This window comes from Furipterus horrens, unplaced genomic scaffold (genome assembly GCF_987537825.1).
Source record: "Furipterus horrens unplaced genomic scaffold, mFurHor1.1.pri manual_scaffold_9, whole genome shotgun sequence".
In the NCBI taxonomy this organism is placed as follows: domain Eukaryota; kingdom Metazoa; phylum Chordata; class Mammalia; order Chiroptera; family Furipteridae; genus Furipterus; species Furipterus horrens.
Window position 1 is genome coordinate 6318975 of NW_028327179.1, and position 16295 is coordinate 6335269.

The 16295-nt window shown below is 45.5% G+C and overlaps 1 protein-coding gene and 2 long non-coding RNA genes across 5 annotated transcripts in view; 1 reads left to right on the plus strand and 2 right to left on the minus strand.

Annotated features, from left to right (window-relative positions):
- Positions 1–7147, minus strand: part of ANLN (anillin, actin binding protein) — a 48025-nt gene extending 40878 nt beyond the window's left edge. For both annotated transcript variants that reach the window (XM_090287021.1, XM_090287020.1), the window contains exons 1-2: positions 6900–7147; positions 1237–1390 (exon numbers count right to left, since the gene is read on the minus strand). In XM_090287021.1, coding sequence (XP_090143147.1) covers positions 1237–1390; positions 6900–6917 — 172 coding nt within the window. In that variant the 5' untranslated portion in view covers positions 6918–7147. The remainder of the gene's footprint in view (positions 1–1236; positions 1391–6899) is intronic.
- On the plus strand, positions 3618–5267 carry LOC150001220 (uncharacterized). 2 transcript variants are annotated; one of them, XR_016512996.1, is made up of 5 exons: positions 3618–3700; positions 3809–3936; positions 4120–4453; positions 4789–4885; positions 5122–5267. It is a non-coding gene; the product is annotated as an uncharacterized LOC150001220 (long non-coding RNA). The 2 variants fall into 2 exon arrangements; XR_016512995.1 differs by lacking the exon at positions 5122–5267 and having other exon boundaries at positions 4789–5091.
- Positions 7148–13872: 6725 nt separating the features above from the next.
- On the minus strand, positions 13873–16026 carry LOC150001221 (uncharacterized). Its single transcript, XR_016513176.1, has 3 exons — positions 15821–16026; positions 15509–15655; positions 13873–14877 (listed from the first exon to the last, which is right to left on the minus strand). It is a non-coding gene; the product is annotated as an uncharacterized LOC150001221 (long non-coding RNA).
- Positions 16027–16295: the final 269 nt, after the last annotated feature.

Here is a 16295-nt window from a genome sequence, read left to right on the forward strand (position 1 = left end):
CTAAATATAAGGCATATTGTTTCAACCCAGGAATGAGCTTTAATGTATTTCCTGGAACAATTAATATTTTTAAAAAGAATGTAAATTTCACTGGAGGTCAGTTTTGTCAGCTGTCTAACCAAGTGCCCTTGTCCTGGCCGAGACCGAAGTGTACCAATGAGAGGATATGCTGCCCTTACCAACACCCATCTAATTAAATACATATCATGAATTTTCTAATCTTCTGTAATTCATTTATTTTCCATTAACTTATCTAATCATTTTTTGAAAATGCTTCTATTTTAGCATGCAATACCACCTGGGAATACAGAGTTCTTTAGGTTTACAGTTCTTGTAACAGCAAAGGCTCCATTTAAGCATCAAAAAGGAGTTCCAAGCACTGGAACTCACTATCTGATTGTATCAATCTGTGACACTGTGAGAACAGAAGACCTTGGACTGGGGCCAGCCCTCTATCTTCCCGGCCAAATACCATGTATATGTAATGTATTCCCCCTCCCTTTCTTCAAAATAAACGTACAAAAATAACTCATCATTCTATGGTTAGTTTCCTAAGTAACTGTAAGCCAGCCCCAAGCCCTCATGTCAGTAACACGCCTTTTCTACCTGCATTTTAAGGTTACGCTAAGGATTATCTCCAGAGCACCCCGCACTTGAGGAAAGGACTAGGGCAGCTGGGCGGAGAGAATAAGATAGGTTTCCAAGGGGGTGTGTGTGTGTGTGATCTTACCAGTCCTACACAGTAACAGCCCATACTTGGTGCCTAGCCCTAGAGCTGGTGCGGCAGACGGCCAACGAAAAGGCTCACTAAAAGGCCAGCATCTGCACCTAAGCCTGCACTCGTTGCCCTGCTCCTGCCAGGGACACTGTCTGGTCCCGGGGGCCGGCTGTGCTGGCATGGCCGGCGCAGATACCACCACACCACTGCCAGCAGGAGAGCTCCCCTGCCCCTTACTGTCGTCCCTTGGGGGTTTGAAGAATTATTTTGGATGGAGAAAAATAAAGTTCAACCAATTAATCTGAAATACTTGTTAAGAAACAAAAACAACTCTGCTACAGCCCAGGAGGTTCTCGGCCGGACATGAAACATAACCCAGAAACAGAAGAGCAGGCTGCGCCTTCCCGCAGAGCCTGTGACCTCTGTCTCCCAGAGACGCGGACTTGTCTGCGCGCACGATGAAGTGCCTGGGGCTCCTCTCCTTTACAAAGGCAGCGTGTGCTTTTCCGCAGTCTTACCTTCCCCGCCAGGCGGGGGCTGCTGGTTACTTGCTTCTGCGAGCGGCGCCCTGGCCCGCTTGGTGGGCGCCCCCGACCTGGGCGCTGCCGTGGGCCTCTCGGCCATCTTTTTCTGAAGATTTTCTCGCCGGGCTCGGGTTCGTTCCAGCAGTTTCTGCACATGTGATGTTTAAAACACGGTTTAGTCAAAGGCTCACAAAACTTCAGGTGTCTTCTAAAATCACCATTTGCCATGCGGGTAACAGTTAAATACATCTCAAAAGTGAACTCCTAAGGGATTTAAGTCAAGATCCACTAACTGAGCAGCAGCCCAATGTCAGAATCACTACAGGTGTAATACGGCCATCCAAGGCGGTGTAGCTAGCTGTATAAGATTTTAAATGGGCACCATTTTTTCTGTTTCCACCAACAGGTGGAATCTACTGCCACACCCCAATAAATGCGGCCGAAGTGACGCAGTGTGACTTCCAATCCCAGGCCTCAGGAGGCCCTGTGGTTTCTATCCTGCCTGCCCGGGAGCACTGCCACCACGTGAAGAAGCCCCGTAGCCTGCTGGAGACACCCGGCTCAGCTGACATCAAGCCCAGACCGGGGATGGCCCCGTGAGACCACCCAGTCCCAGGTAACCTGCCAGGCCCCGCCGACTCCTGCGTGACCCCTGGGAGACCGAGTAGAGCACAGCCCACACGAGCCCAACCCTGCATCACAGGAGCCAGCGCGGTGGTTGCTTCAAGCACTAAGGTAGGGGGCATAATAATGGGCCCCCAAAGACACTCATATCCCACAGCCCTGATCTATGACTGTTACGTGGCAAAGGAAGTCTGCCGGTGTGATCAGAAATCTCGAAATGGAGAGATCATCATGGATGATGACCACTGTAGCCCGTATAAGGGAAAAGAGAAAGGCAGGAAAGTCAGAGTCAGAGAATCTGAGACAACGAAGCAGAGGTCAGAGTGATGTCACTGGTGGCTGCGAAGACAGATGAAGGGGACACGAGCAAGAAGTGCAGGTGGCCTCCGGGAGCTGGAAGGAACACGGTCCTGCCGGCATCCTGATTTTAACCCAGCAAACTCCATCAGACTTCTAAGGGACAGAAGATAATCCACGCGGGACTCTGCGCCACCCAGCGCGTGGTCGCTTGTTATGGCAGCAAAACTGATGCAGCCACCACGACCTGGGACGCTGGAGAACAGAAGGGGACAACCCACTCATTGTCCTCTGAGAACATAAGACACTTCCTAAGAGAGAGAAAACCTGAACAATCTTCATGTCTTATTTCCTTAAATATCAATGTGAGAGTTTTAAGTCGAAATCCTAGCCAGTCCATAAAGTTATGGTTCCGTTTCCCTTGCCCTGACCGCTGGGGATCCTATTTGATGGGTGTGGCATAGCACCCCGGAGACCTGGGGGACAGTCCTCTCCCCCAAAGGCACACAACTCTAGGAGGGGTGCGGAGGACGGGCTGGAGTTGACCTACTGCCCCGCAAACACAGGCAAAGCACTGAGCCGCCCAAGGAAGCAAACTCCATCTGACCTTTTTAATTCCTCAATTAAAACAGAATACCAGTTTCTAAAAGTCCCTCTGAGTACGCAGCAGAAGCGTGAGCTACACTGGGAGGAAGGCACAACCGTCTCCTCGCCGTGGGTACGATGTCCAACTTAACGTTCATTCAAGAAGCGGCACTCCAGCTAAACGCTGGCCCTGATCAGGTGATTTAGGAGCCAGGTGCCTTCCAGAACACAAGCCCCCCGCCCCCTTCAAACACAAGTCCTCCACAAACTAAGTGTTATCCCTACTTGTCACGCCCCAGATAAAAGCGGCCCCATGACCTCCGTCCCTGGCCCTGCCCACATTCCATTCCAGCCGGAGTGCTCAGCGCGGCGTCAGTGCCCGTGCGCGCCGGGTCACAGTGAAAGAATGCAGTCCTGCCGTTCAAACTTACACAAGTGTTCTACTGTCTGCTCTGGGTCTGCGAGTCTCAAGATTAAAAATAATTAAAGTAGATAAGAAAAAAAAAGTTCCCTAACCTGTCAAATAAAAACTAGTAAGTACCAAAGGTTATTAATTTAAAAGAAGTGATATATGTATATAAATTCAACAGCTCAATAAATTTAAGTCACCCTTCTGTATAACAGTGTATCAGGAATTTAAGGGTTCTTTAGTTTATAAGGTACATTCCTTCTTCAAACAGTAGAGAAATAAAAAAGTAAACACTGCAATAACTAACAGAAGCAGGAAATAAGATACTCCCCAGGGAGGAATCTAAGATAACGGAAGTTTCCAGCCCCTAAGCGATTTCTGCCACACCCACCCTGAGTCATTTTGACAGGAATGTTTCTAGGTAGTGTCACTGCTCCCTGCCTTCTTAACCAGAGGAGACGCAACAGAAACTAACTTCTTATTTTCAACGTGTTCCAGCAGCATTACCTCCTCGGTCAATACAGATTCACTTAATTCTGGAAAGTAAGAGAAACTCCATTCAAAACATTAATATTACGTTTGTATATTTTATTCTTATCGCAAGAAAAGACGCTTTACAAACGATGTTGATTGTAGCCTTTTCTCTTTCAGGGTGCCCACACAGGAAGTTCTGCCTTGGCCCTTAGCCCTGCGTCTCCCTCAGGCTAGTCCTGGGCGGAGGTGACCCTGACCCAGGAGCGGATCTTCAAACAAAGAAGCTAACACCCATGTTATGAGCAGTAAGTTTATGGTTTTAAATTCCCCTCACGGTGCAACAATAATCACTAACTCTCATGTAGGATATGCCATAAAGTACTTTGCAGTGTTTGCACACACTAATTCAGGTCATGTTCAAAACCTAAACAAACACAAAACCAAACCAAACCTTATTTAGAGGGTCTGTTTTTATTACTGTTTTACAGAAGAAAAAAGGCCAGCCACAGGAGGAGTAACTAGCCAGAGGTCCCACAGCTCAAACAGGCAAGGCAGGACTCAAACACAGGCCCCAAACACTTTGCTACAACCGTCTTTTGATGAAATCCAATCGCTCTTTCTAACGCTAACAGCGCCTATCAGATCATCACAAACATGTGCTCAAACTGCTTGTCGGTTCACGAATCAAGAAGTCATTATTTGTGGTTGGTCCATGAAAAGCTTCAGAAGGACACTGCCCTCGGGAGCCTGCCTAGGTCCTGATCAAACCGACTGCAGAAGCAGGAGACAGGCGGGGAAATCTGAGCATGGCCAGAAAACTTGGTAAGAAGGAACTGTTGTTCATTGTTTAGGGGTGATAATGACATGTTGGTGTTTCCTATTAAAGTCCTTAGCATTCAGTGATAAACACTGAAGTACTGACGTAGGAAACTGTCTGATCTCTAGGATTCGCTTTCAAAAAATTCCGTGGGAAGGACTGGAGTGGGGACAGTGTGTGGCTGGGGGATGGATGCACGAACGGTTTTTAGACGTGCGTATTTTTAATCTTTCTACCGTAAAAAACATTGCTAAAAATGGTTGACAGCTACTGTTGTCTGTAATTATTTGATTGTAAAATACTTTGCACTGAATGGCTCTCTCCTGCATTAATTCGGCAGTGACGTGCCTGAGGTCAGGGAAACATCTCTCTGAATAGGAAAGACCAGGCCTACTGCCATTTGAAGCTCACATCGTGGCCAGAAACAAGTTCACGAGGTAAATGCGAGTGAGCTGAGCCCTGGGAGAGGGGATCTCTCCCCTGAAGGAGGGGGTCCAAGTGTGAGCAGGAGGCTGAGTCAGTCTGCCAGGCACAAGAGGGGGGAAAGGCGCCAGGAACAGCAGGGAGAACACGGGAAAGGGAGTTCAGGACGGCCGCAGCCTTTCTCAGCCAGTCACCCGGAGCACAAAGCCCTGGCTCCCTGGTGTCGGGGTAAGGAACCACACTCTCCTAGGCTTGGAGGACGGCGTGGGGAAACTGAGACAACTGTCTCTCGGGTAAGTTCCTGCGTCCTGCGGGTCTGAGAAGAAACACTGGTTGGGAAAGTCATCTTAACGGACTTTCGGTCCTTTTCAGACAAGGACCTGGGCCAGTTCCTTTCACCGAGAAACAAAAATGTTACCGGAGCTACAATTAAGCCCCGACTGGTTGGAAGCAACTCAAAGAGCTCACTCATTGCCAATTAAGGAAAAGATACCAAACGCTGTTTATTCCAACGGCAGCGGGCCCAACTGTTCATAATACAAACCATGCCTAGGAAGCAACCCATATTTCTGAGCACTCGGTAAAATGAAAGTTTTCTTTCAAATAGTTTCTTTCAACGGAGGTTTGTACTGCTCCAGTACGACATTTTTACGTAAAACGGAGGGCAGTTTTCAGCCAGTGTTCAAAATGCTTTGTTCCTGTTATTTAGAATTAAAAATATATTCAGGACACACAGGTTGTTTTAAGAAATCCTATTCTAAGTAACATAAAGAAGATAGGTCCTTTTTCACTTCAACGTAAGTGAAAAATACGGTGCACAACCAGCCCTGCTCAGTGAAGCTAATCCAAAAATGTGTTCTGGGTTTTTGTCAGAATTTTTAAAAGTAAGGCAAGCAGATGGATGTGTTTTCTCCCAAGATGAATGAAAATTTGAAACTAAAATAAATACTGCTGTGTTTGAAAACCTGTAAACTCTAACTGTTGAAACTTTTAAATATCTTACACTTACAGACCTGTAGTTCCATTTCCAAAAAAAAAAAAAGGACAGGTATTACTACTATTTGTAGCATTTAAGTTATTTCATCAAGTGTAGACATTTTTAGGTCCACTTTGCAATAACTCAAAAGATAACATTTGAAATTTGCACAACAGCCTAGAGAAAGAGGAAGAGGAAGACTCGTACATCCCCAACAAGAAGTCAAAATTAGAGAAATAATCGCACGATGTATCTAATTAAGTCATATTCAACTTCCAAAGAACTAAAGGTAGGTTAAACACTGCTGCGATGTTCTCCATACACACACGAAAAGGTCTGCTTCTCCGTTGTGCGCGAGTGTGTTTTTAATCGCGGTCTCATAACCTCGCTTTGCACACATTCGGCTCGCTCGTCTCCTTTCCATTTACGGCTCAATCCGGGAACGACCCTCCACCCGCGAGCGGGGCCACGGAATGTGAAGGAATTACTGACTTCACCCGCGAGCACGCGACAGTCTCCGGCCCCCGCTTGCTTCGCGTCTGCTGTCACTTCGCGCGCGGCATCCCTGAAGGCATGCCCGCCTCCTCTGCGGGCCCCGCGGGTCCCGCGAACCCCATCCCAGCCCGCTCCCCGTTGCAGGCGGCGGTTGCGCACACCACGGTGAGTCACTCGGGCTCCCAGCCCCACCCTGCACGTCGTCCCCGCTTGGACTTCCAGTGGGACCTGATCCGCCAGACCCCACCCTCACTCACGGGGGGACAGGGCTCCACTCCAGGGGGGCAATCCACACCAGCCAGGGCTGACCTGCGGGTCTCCCCTACCCCCTCCTAGGACAGACTCCAGCCTCGGCTCCCAGCCATTCATCTGCAGAAAGCCGCGCCCCCTCCCCCCGCGGTCCCCGCGGACCCCCGCACGCACGCTCTGCGCACGCGCGCGCACGCGCTCTCGCCCCGGTGGGCCCAGAGGTTGACGGAGGGTGGGAAGGGAAGGTGGGAAGGCAGGGTGGGGGGTAAGGAAGGGTCGTGCCCGGTCGCGCCCGCAAGGCTTCTCACCTCCGTAAACGGGTCCATCGCCCCGGCTTCGCGTGTCGATTGCGAGACGACGGAGACGGTGGTTCAAACTCAGAAAAAGAAGAGAAGTGAGTCCCGGCTCAGTGTGTCCCTTGGAGAAAACAAGGAGTCCGGGGCAGGGACGCTCTTCCCAACCTGCGCTCCTCTCCTCCGCAGCCTCCAGGGTCGGACTCCGCTTCAGGCTGCCGTTCAAATTTGAATTTCCGCGCTGGGAGGCGCGCGCATGCGTGCGGGGCGGGCGGGGCGGGGCGGGGCGCGCCTCTCCCCGCCCCCGCGCCGGGTCACGTGGCCTCGCCAGGCCGGTGGGTTCCCGGGGTGGCGCGGCGTCCCGAGCTCAGCCACGTCCTCCAGTCCAGGCGGCGTGAACCGGCGCGGGGTTTTCCCAGCGCAGGAACCGCCTCGGGACCCGGAGCCCCACCTTCAACGCTCGCACACCCCGACGGGTTTACACCGATCTCTTCGCCCGGGCTGGGCTTGGGCGCCCCGCCGTCCCCCATGCCTGAGTGTAGGATCGAGAACTGTCGGGCCTGAACCTCCGCTGGACCTTCGGCCTTCCGCGGCGTTCTCTCCGCCCACCCTTACGTCACCCAAAGGGGGGCTGCAGGCCTGACCTTAAAGGGCAGGTCTAGTGCGTCGCGGCCTCGGTGGGCTAAGGGCCAGTAACCCACTTTGGGCGCTGGGCGCCTTTCTCACTGGGAAACGAAGGCTATCATTAGTAGACTCTGGATAATTTATACCCCAAACTCCCATTCAACTGCAGCAACGGTAGGATTGGGGGGTTCTGAGACGCGATCTACTCGAATCCGTTCTTTTACACCTGGGAAACCCTGCGACGGTCGGTCATGAGTTCAGGAGAGATGGAAGTCCCCTTCTCAGCTCCTGGTCTGCTTCCCACCTCTAGGTGCAGCGACGTCTCGCCATGAGTCCTGATAGATTACCCAGGGTTGTGAAATGCGTGACACAGCTCCTGTGTCAGATTCCGCTCTTAGCAAGTCTGTTAGGGCTTGTTTGTAAGACGACAGCTCGTGATTTGTTCATTTGAAAAGTCACACCTTGTAGATTAGTGACTGCCCAACAGCTGAACAAACCAAACTCCCAGCTAAGATGTTTCGGTATATTTAATAACGTTAGCAGAAAAAGTATTTCACCAAAGATATCTCTAATTAGAATTTTGATTCTGTAGGTTGTAATGAAAAGAATCCTGAGTGTGAGGTGGGAAGAAATTGCTTGGGGTCTTCGCTGCACCAGGACCGTGTGACCTGTAGATTTAGGCAAATCATTTAACCCTTTAAATCATTTAAGCCATCTGGGGGAGTCGTGAACAGGATCCTTTCAAAATACATTTTAAGTTGACCCTCTAACCTAGAAAAATGCCCATTCAGCCATAAACTAGTTAACATTGGATTTCATGAAATTCATGGTCACAAGGGTGAAGAACCTCTGATTTAGCCTCTTTGGATTTTAGTTTACTCATCTGTAAAGTAGAAATGACCAACTGCCCTGCTTTCCTCAGGGTTGTTAGGAGGATCAAAGGAAAAATTTAGAGAGATCCCAAAGTATTCTGTAATAAGTAATAAAGCATTATTCATGGATTTGGTATATCTAGCTATTAAATTTAACTCAAAATATGCTACTTATGAACCAAAGAGTAAAGAGCTTGAATTTTTTTCAAGTGTTAGAAAAGGGGTGTGAATTTTGGCGGGAGAGAGTGCGTGTTTTAAACAACATTGAAAAATGAGTCATTAGAATCTTATGTAGCCTTGTGCCTTTTGGCTTTGTCCTCTGTGAACCTTAGTTCTTCATAACTAGATTCTCATCAAGACTAAAAGATAAAGTACATAGTACAACATAGCTACTCAAAACATTTAGTTTCTCTTTTTTCAAAGTTCCCCTTATGTCTGTGATGGTAATGATGGTGGTGATGGTGATGATAGCAATCACCACAATAACTATAATCTGTTAAACCTACTATGCCAGAAACCCTGTGATACTCAATTCCCCTCCTCAGGAGTACTGAAATTGTTTTCTAATGTGCCTCCTTACTTCCATTCTTACCCCTTGGTAGTTCATAATTCAGTTTACAAGCTAGAATTACTTTTCTCCTTTTAAAAATTGTGATAAAATATTTCCAATCTACACAAGTCCCAGTCAGGGTATATGCCTGGGCTGTGGGCCAGGTCCCCAGTTGGAGGTGCGCAAGAGGCAAACCACACATTGATGTTTCTCTCTCTCTTTCTCCTTCCCTTCCCCTCTCTCTAAAAAAAATAAATAAGTAAAATATTTTAAAAAATAGATAGTCATGTACCCAGCACCTAGCTTATAAAATATATAATCTCATAATTGAAGTCATCGGCATGTCCTTTCTTAACACCATTGCCTTCCACTCCCCCGGGGTAAACTATCCTGATTTTTATGTTTAGCATTCCCATGACATGTATGTACTCTTATTACATCTGCATATAGGGCCATAACAATAAATAGTTTTACATAAATTTTATTTTCACTGTACATATATTTCTGCAATTTTTTGCTCAATATTCTGAGATTCATCCTCATCAATAGCTCTAGCTGCATTTCATCCATTTTTTTAAATAATTTATTTATTTGTTTATTTATTTATTTTTAGAGAAAGGAGAAAGAAAGGGAGAGAAGCATCACTGTGTGGTTGCCTCTCACTTGCGCCCCCAACTGGGGACCTGACATACAACCTAGTCATGTGCCCTGACTGGGAATCAAAGCAGTGACACTTGGCTCGCAGGCCGATTATCCATTTTTACTGCTGTATTCTTCTATGAGTATACTTCTATTTATATATCCATTATCCTATGAATAGACATTTCACTCATTTCCAAGATCTCATGATGCCATATTTCTATATCTCCTTATGTGCACATGCAAAACTTTCTCAAACATAATATACCTTGGTATTAGAGAATCATTTGAATAGACATATTTCAATATTATTGCTAGGAACTAAAACTAAGTTGCTCTTTAAAATGATTGTAACAATTTATACTCCAATCAGTAGTATAAGAACATGCCTGCTACTCCGGTGCCTGCCTAAGAAACACAAAATTCAAAAGCACTCACTTCATAAGGACACTCCAAATGTTAGCTGTTTTTCAGAATACATTTACACATTCTCATTTCATTCACAAAACAATACAATGCCATAAACATTCTTATTTTTACAGGGAGTGAAAAGACCAAGATCTAACCGTAAGGCAGTGGCGAGAAAGATGAAAGTCAAGTCCTCTACTTCAGGTTACCTGGCTGCGGAGCCACTTATTTTATACATTTATTATAATGAAGAAACAAGAGCATCAAAGGATGTTATATACACATTACTGAAAAGGGCTATTTTATTAATTATAATCTCTGCTATTAGTGGTCCTTAGCATCAGACTTTTTTTCCTTTCTAACTTAATCAACAAAATAAAATGTGTTCCAAAGTGAGGGAAAACAGGTTGTGCTTTCTGGACATAGTGTTGTTTCCAGGAGACAATGTAACTACAGGCATGTGTCCTTTATGCAATAGGCTACTTTCAAAATTTATACAGGTTTAATTTCCTTTTCATTTTCTCAGGTTTTTAAGAAGGGTACTAGGGAATTCATATTTAAAGGACCACAGCAAATCCTTTCATGAAGAGGAAGAATTCTTTTATGTACTTACCACCCTGTAATTCATACATTGATAACTTTACTTTTCCACATCTGGATTTCTTAGTGCTACAGTCACAGAACCTATTTTTAAATTTTTAGTGATCCCATATTAACATATTAGTAGCTCTTAAATAGTATATAATAGCAGAAGCAACTGTTTCATAAACATCAAATTTTCTTTATTGAAATAAACATCAAAAATAAAATCTGAAGTTTGATACAAGAAGAAGGATGTCTGTCATGAACTTCTCTATCTTCCAAACACTTCAAAAGTTTCTCCTTACATTCTATTTCTAGACTATGGTTCTTCTACTCTGTCATTAACCCTTCCAAGTTTTGGTGTCCGTGACTGTATTTCATAGCACCTGCCTGTGTCTGCAATCACATCATTCGTTCAGTTGGTGCCTGGTTGTTTCTCCCACGGTAACATAAATTCCAGGAGAACCATCTGATTTACCAGAGCGTCCCTGATGTATGTGCTCAAGGACTGGTTGATGTACGTACATCACATTTACGTAGGTGTGTACGCATTATCCGTAACTTCTGAGGGCAGGGTTGTGCCTTTGTCATCATTTTTTTGTCTTGCACATAGTAGGCACTTAATAAATATCTGTGGAGTAACTGATGTGTGTCTTGTTTTCTTCCAAATATTATTAAGATGGGCAGTAGTTTTTATCTGACTCAAAAATATCTGTCCACCCCCAATCATTTACAACAAAACATCCTATTTTTTAAAAAAGCAGTGGTGCCCTGACGGGCATGGCTTAGTTGGTTCCCTGTCCCGCAAAGTGGAAGGTCATCAGTTCAATTCCCGGTCAGGGCACAAGTCTGGGCTGCAATTCGGCCCCCTGGCAGGGTAAGTACAAGAGGCAACCAACTGATGTTTCTCTCCCTTTCTTTCTCCCACCCTTACCCTCTCTCCAATAAATAATATCTAAAATATCAGTGTTTCCCAGGGGTTTTGTGCTGTTTTGACCATTTTCATTGAAGTGCAAAGGCGGAGGCAGTCTCACAAAGCATTCTTTTATTGGGCTTCCTCTTAATGCTTTTCATTCTCCTGGGAAAGACATACTGAAAACATTCCATTCTCAGTACAGATATCCTGAAAGGTCTCAAGCTTCAATGACTTTTTTTTTTTTTTTAAGCCAGAAAACTCACTATTCTCTGGATTTTTGTCTAATTGAAGGAGCATTGTTCCCAGCTTGCCCCAAGGCTTCTATTATTGCTTGTTAGTATCTGAAGGATCACAACTAGGGTTGCTCTGTTCTTGTATAGCAGCAGGTTACAGAGGAACTTTCTTCAATTCATATATTTCCAAATAATATAGACTATCATAGACTCTAATAGAACAGGAAAGAAAGTCTTGAAGCTTCTCCTCCCCCATGCTTTTAAATTCTCATCTGAAATTTAAAAGTAAATAAATATTATTTTAATGTTCTAATTCTTTTAAGTTACTAAGCTAACTTCTCCTTAAGAAATTGAATTTTTTCTCCCTTTCCAGAAAATTATATGCTTGATTGGTTCTCAGCAACGTGAACTTCTGCTGTAGAAAGTGGAACCTTACAGTTAATTTGTCTCTCACTGGCACCAGCAGGACTTACTGCAGCCTTCTCCCGCCTTCACCTTCTCCCCTCCTCTTTCATGGTCTTTATCACCCACTCCCCCATGGACAGTCCAGGATCAAATGTGTTCTAAGTCTTTCAAAAGGAGGATGTTGATCTTCCTTTTCTAAAAAAAAAAAAAAGAAAAGAAAAGAAAAAGGTCGTCTTTTTACAGAGATGTTTGGACCAAATTTGTATTGTCGCAGAACTCCATCAACTGTGAATAGTTTGCCATGTAGCCTGTACATGGAATATACAGATTAACATCTGAGTTAACGAAACAAAAGTTACTGATGAAGTAAGAAAACGTTAAGCTCTTTATTCATAACATAAAAGTCTAACCACATGTAAAGGAATATTTCTATTAAAATAACCACTTCCCTATTATTTTTGTATTTAAATCGAATAGAAATCATCATTAAGAGTACTCAGAAATCAAAATAATTCACAGTGTAATGCTGGCAGTGCACCTAAAACTGCCCGTGAAAGGGGCGTACAACGCTGCAGTGGGATAACTACAAGGGTATTCGTGGCTATTGTCGGAACTTGAGTTAGTAAAACTTTAAAGAGGGGAGACGGTGCATCCTTAAAGATAAACATAACTAATTAAAGTCAGTTTTAATAAGTGTTTTACTTTATTTTGCAATCAGGGCTTTGAAAACGGATAATCACATCAATTCTTTTGAATTGACATTAGTGGTTTATATAGAAACAGGCATAAAGGAAAGTTTCTCAGAAAGATGGACTTGTCCGTTGTCCTGGCGAACATGCGAAGGCAACGCTGACTCAGAAGCAGCCAAGGGTTCAGCTGCGGAGGCTGTCCCGATGCAAGTGCTAAGCAGGTACAGCACAGATCAATAATTCACAGAGCAGATGCACAGAGCTTGGTGAGGATGAACAATTGCATAGGCGGGAACGGTGAAAGGAGTTTTATATGAAATTAGATCAGCTCTTTGTGCTCATGAATTTGTTAGCAAGAGTACATCAATGCTAGTACAGGGAAAATATCTTTTAAAAATGCTTTGATTAAATTAATTTACAGCTTATATAATACTTATTGGTAAAAATATTTAGAAATCTAAATGATCCACAAGAAAATGTTGGTAGGGTGAACATAAATATACTTTTGAAAGTAAAGAATGAAATAATATCCTAAGTGGGCTAACGACAGGTAGGCTAACAATAGAATGTTTATTTTTGGAATTCTTAAGTTTAATGGATGTTGAAAAATGAGGTATACCTTTATGCACATCATTTTGTGTGTCTTATACTAGTTTTGAGAGTAAGTACTGTGTCTTTCATGTACTCTAAAAGTACAAATCCCAGTGCTTTGTCTATAAATGCAAGGAATGAATAAAATAATACACGTTGGTTTCCTTGAAATATAATGAAAACAGACAATCTGATTCAGCATGCTTTAGCAAAAGCACTCAGAGTAAACTTTTTACATACATGCTGACATAGGGCTCGGAAAAAAAATTAAGAGTTTATTTTTTTGAGACACAGTGACTTTAAAACCTAGAAATTTACAGGAGTCACAGATACATTTATAACAACCCCAGGAAGTGGGTTTCCAAGTTTGAAGTATATAAGGAGGCTTGGTATGTAAGGTTTATTTACAGCCTCTTTCCTTAGGGCATGTGTTGCAAGAATAACCGCTTTCATGAATGTAAAGGCGTTACTGCTCATTACTATATCCAGTGCTCCAACCTGAAGAGTTTTTCTTTATCTACATACCCATTTTATATCATTCTATTTTCTCTGGGTTATCATTGAAAATGCGTACTTTCTATTGTCTACCTATTCATGAACTTACAAATAATTTATTGAGTACTGTGTGCCAGGCACTATTCTAGATGCTGAAGATATAGCAGTGAACACACAAACATTATTGCACCTGCAGAACTTTTATTCTAGGGACAGAGACAGACAGTAAGGCAAATCAGCAAAATATGTAATAAACTGGATAATGTTAAGTGTTAAGGAAAAACAAATGAAGCAGAGAAGTGGACAGGAAATCTGAGCAAGGAGTGGAACCTGAAGTTGAGCGGCCAGAGAAGGCATCACTGAGAAGTGGCATTTGGATTAAGTCTGGAGGAAGTGAAGGAGCTCCTGTCCCGCAGAGTCTGGGGAACGGAATTCCAGGCAGGGGAAATCCCCACTGCCAAAGGCTCTAGCTAAAATCCAGATAAAAGATGGTGCTTGGGTTGAACCAGAATGGTGATAATGAGAAGGGGCTGGATTCCGGATATACGTATTCTGAAGATAGTATTGTTACAGAAACAGGGGAGTCCAAAAACAAACCCCAGAGTTTGCGGCGGGGAGCTAGGGAAAAGGAAGCAGCTTTCAGGATGCCCTTGCATGCCTGGAGCTAGTGGCTGGAAATATTGTTGCACAAAGATCCACTTTACTTCCACGGCTCAGGAAGATGGGAGGGATCTTGGACTGTGGGATGGTACAGAAGAAGCAGATAGAGCTTGTGTCAGGTTCTGGGAATGGTCAGAACTGTTTGCAATACCCACTGTGTGAGAGGACGCAGTCAGGGAGATATAAGCAGCTGCGGAGATTTTAGCTCTCTCTCTGGGGCTCTGGGGCTCTCTCTCTCTCTCTCTGGTCCTGGCTCTCGTGGGCTCCCTCCATGTGGCTTGGAGGAGAAGGGATCTCCAGGCTGCTTTAAGAAGAGGCTCTTTGCCAGACTGCTTTGAGAAGGAGAGGAGATCCATGCGGTTTGCAGGAAGAAGGCAGTTTGCAAGGAGGCTGAGAATCCAGGCGGTCCTGCATTGAGAGCTGAAGGGCACCACAGCACAGAAAGGCCCTCCCCCATCAGAACTGAGTGATTGGCAGCTACTGGTAAAGCTGAACTGTGCCTGGGAAGTAGGAAAACGGTGTCTCTGACCTTCCTAAGACTGGCCAGGTCTGGGAGGGGGAAGCAGGACTATGTGTAAATAAACAATTCTTTTTCTTTTCACTAAACTCTGGTATTGAGAGTTATAATTCTGGCAGCAGGCAATCAGGCCCCTAACTAAACAGCCCACGGGTTCTGTTACAGTATTCCCAAGATTTTCCTGACAAATTGGATATGTGGTAATCCACTATTTGTGGTAGTTATATTTCCACTGTTTTCTCCTAATTAATGGAAAAGATACAAATTTCCACTTGCTCTCTGTCATTCTCAGAGTGTAATGTGCCTGACAGACGTCAGCTTTCTTTAGTTCCTGGGTTTGAACACACATCCCAACTGTTTGTGTCCTATCGATGCCTGGGGACGATTCGAGCCCCGAGCCAAGACGGTTCGCCCTCCTGCCCCTCCCCTCCATTAATTACTACCTCGACCTTGAGGAGGGGTAGGAAGAAAGTGTGGCTCTGAACTTGACAGCGCCAACGCGGTCTCATGCGCTCCTCCTAGACTGGAAGCTTCCTGAGACGGCTTTCATTTCCCTCGTTCTGGCTCTGCATTCCCCACGGGATAACAAACTGAAAAGCAGCACAGCCCGATCAATCACACAGTCATTAATTAAAATTTGTATTTTAGTATGCTATGGTGGGGCGCTCAAATGGTACATGTATTTGGGCTTCCTCACCTAATAACGGTGCTCATCGTTACCAGCTCAGCCTAAAGATGTTTTAGCTGCTCCTTACCTGCTAAGTTAGCTAAACGGCGCAGAAGCCTGGCTTTGCAGTTCGCAGCTGGGGCTGAGTTTCATACCACACCACCCCCTCTCTCGGGAGGGTACTGCCCTGCCGAGCCCGCCCGAACAGCGCCCAAACAGCTGAGCGGATTATCGGTCAATATGCGCGTGTCGCTGGAGACGCCACCGGTCCCGGGGCCCGGCCCACCAGCCCTGGACTCGCGGGCCTGCGCTGTGCACGCCGGGAGTTGTAGTCCCCGCTTCTCTCTTCCGGCGAGCCTGGCTCCGACGCGCGAGCGCCCCTAGCGGCGCGCCGGCTCTGGAACGCTCAGCGCCTGCGGACGCAAGAAACGTTTCCTAGCAACGGGGAGGGGCAACGTCACAGCCGCGGGTTTAAACGCTGCTACCCTTCCCGGAGCCGCGGTGTGCGCCTCGGTCAGCCGCGCGCTGGAGCGAGCGCTACTCACCGTCCTCTGTCCGCACGT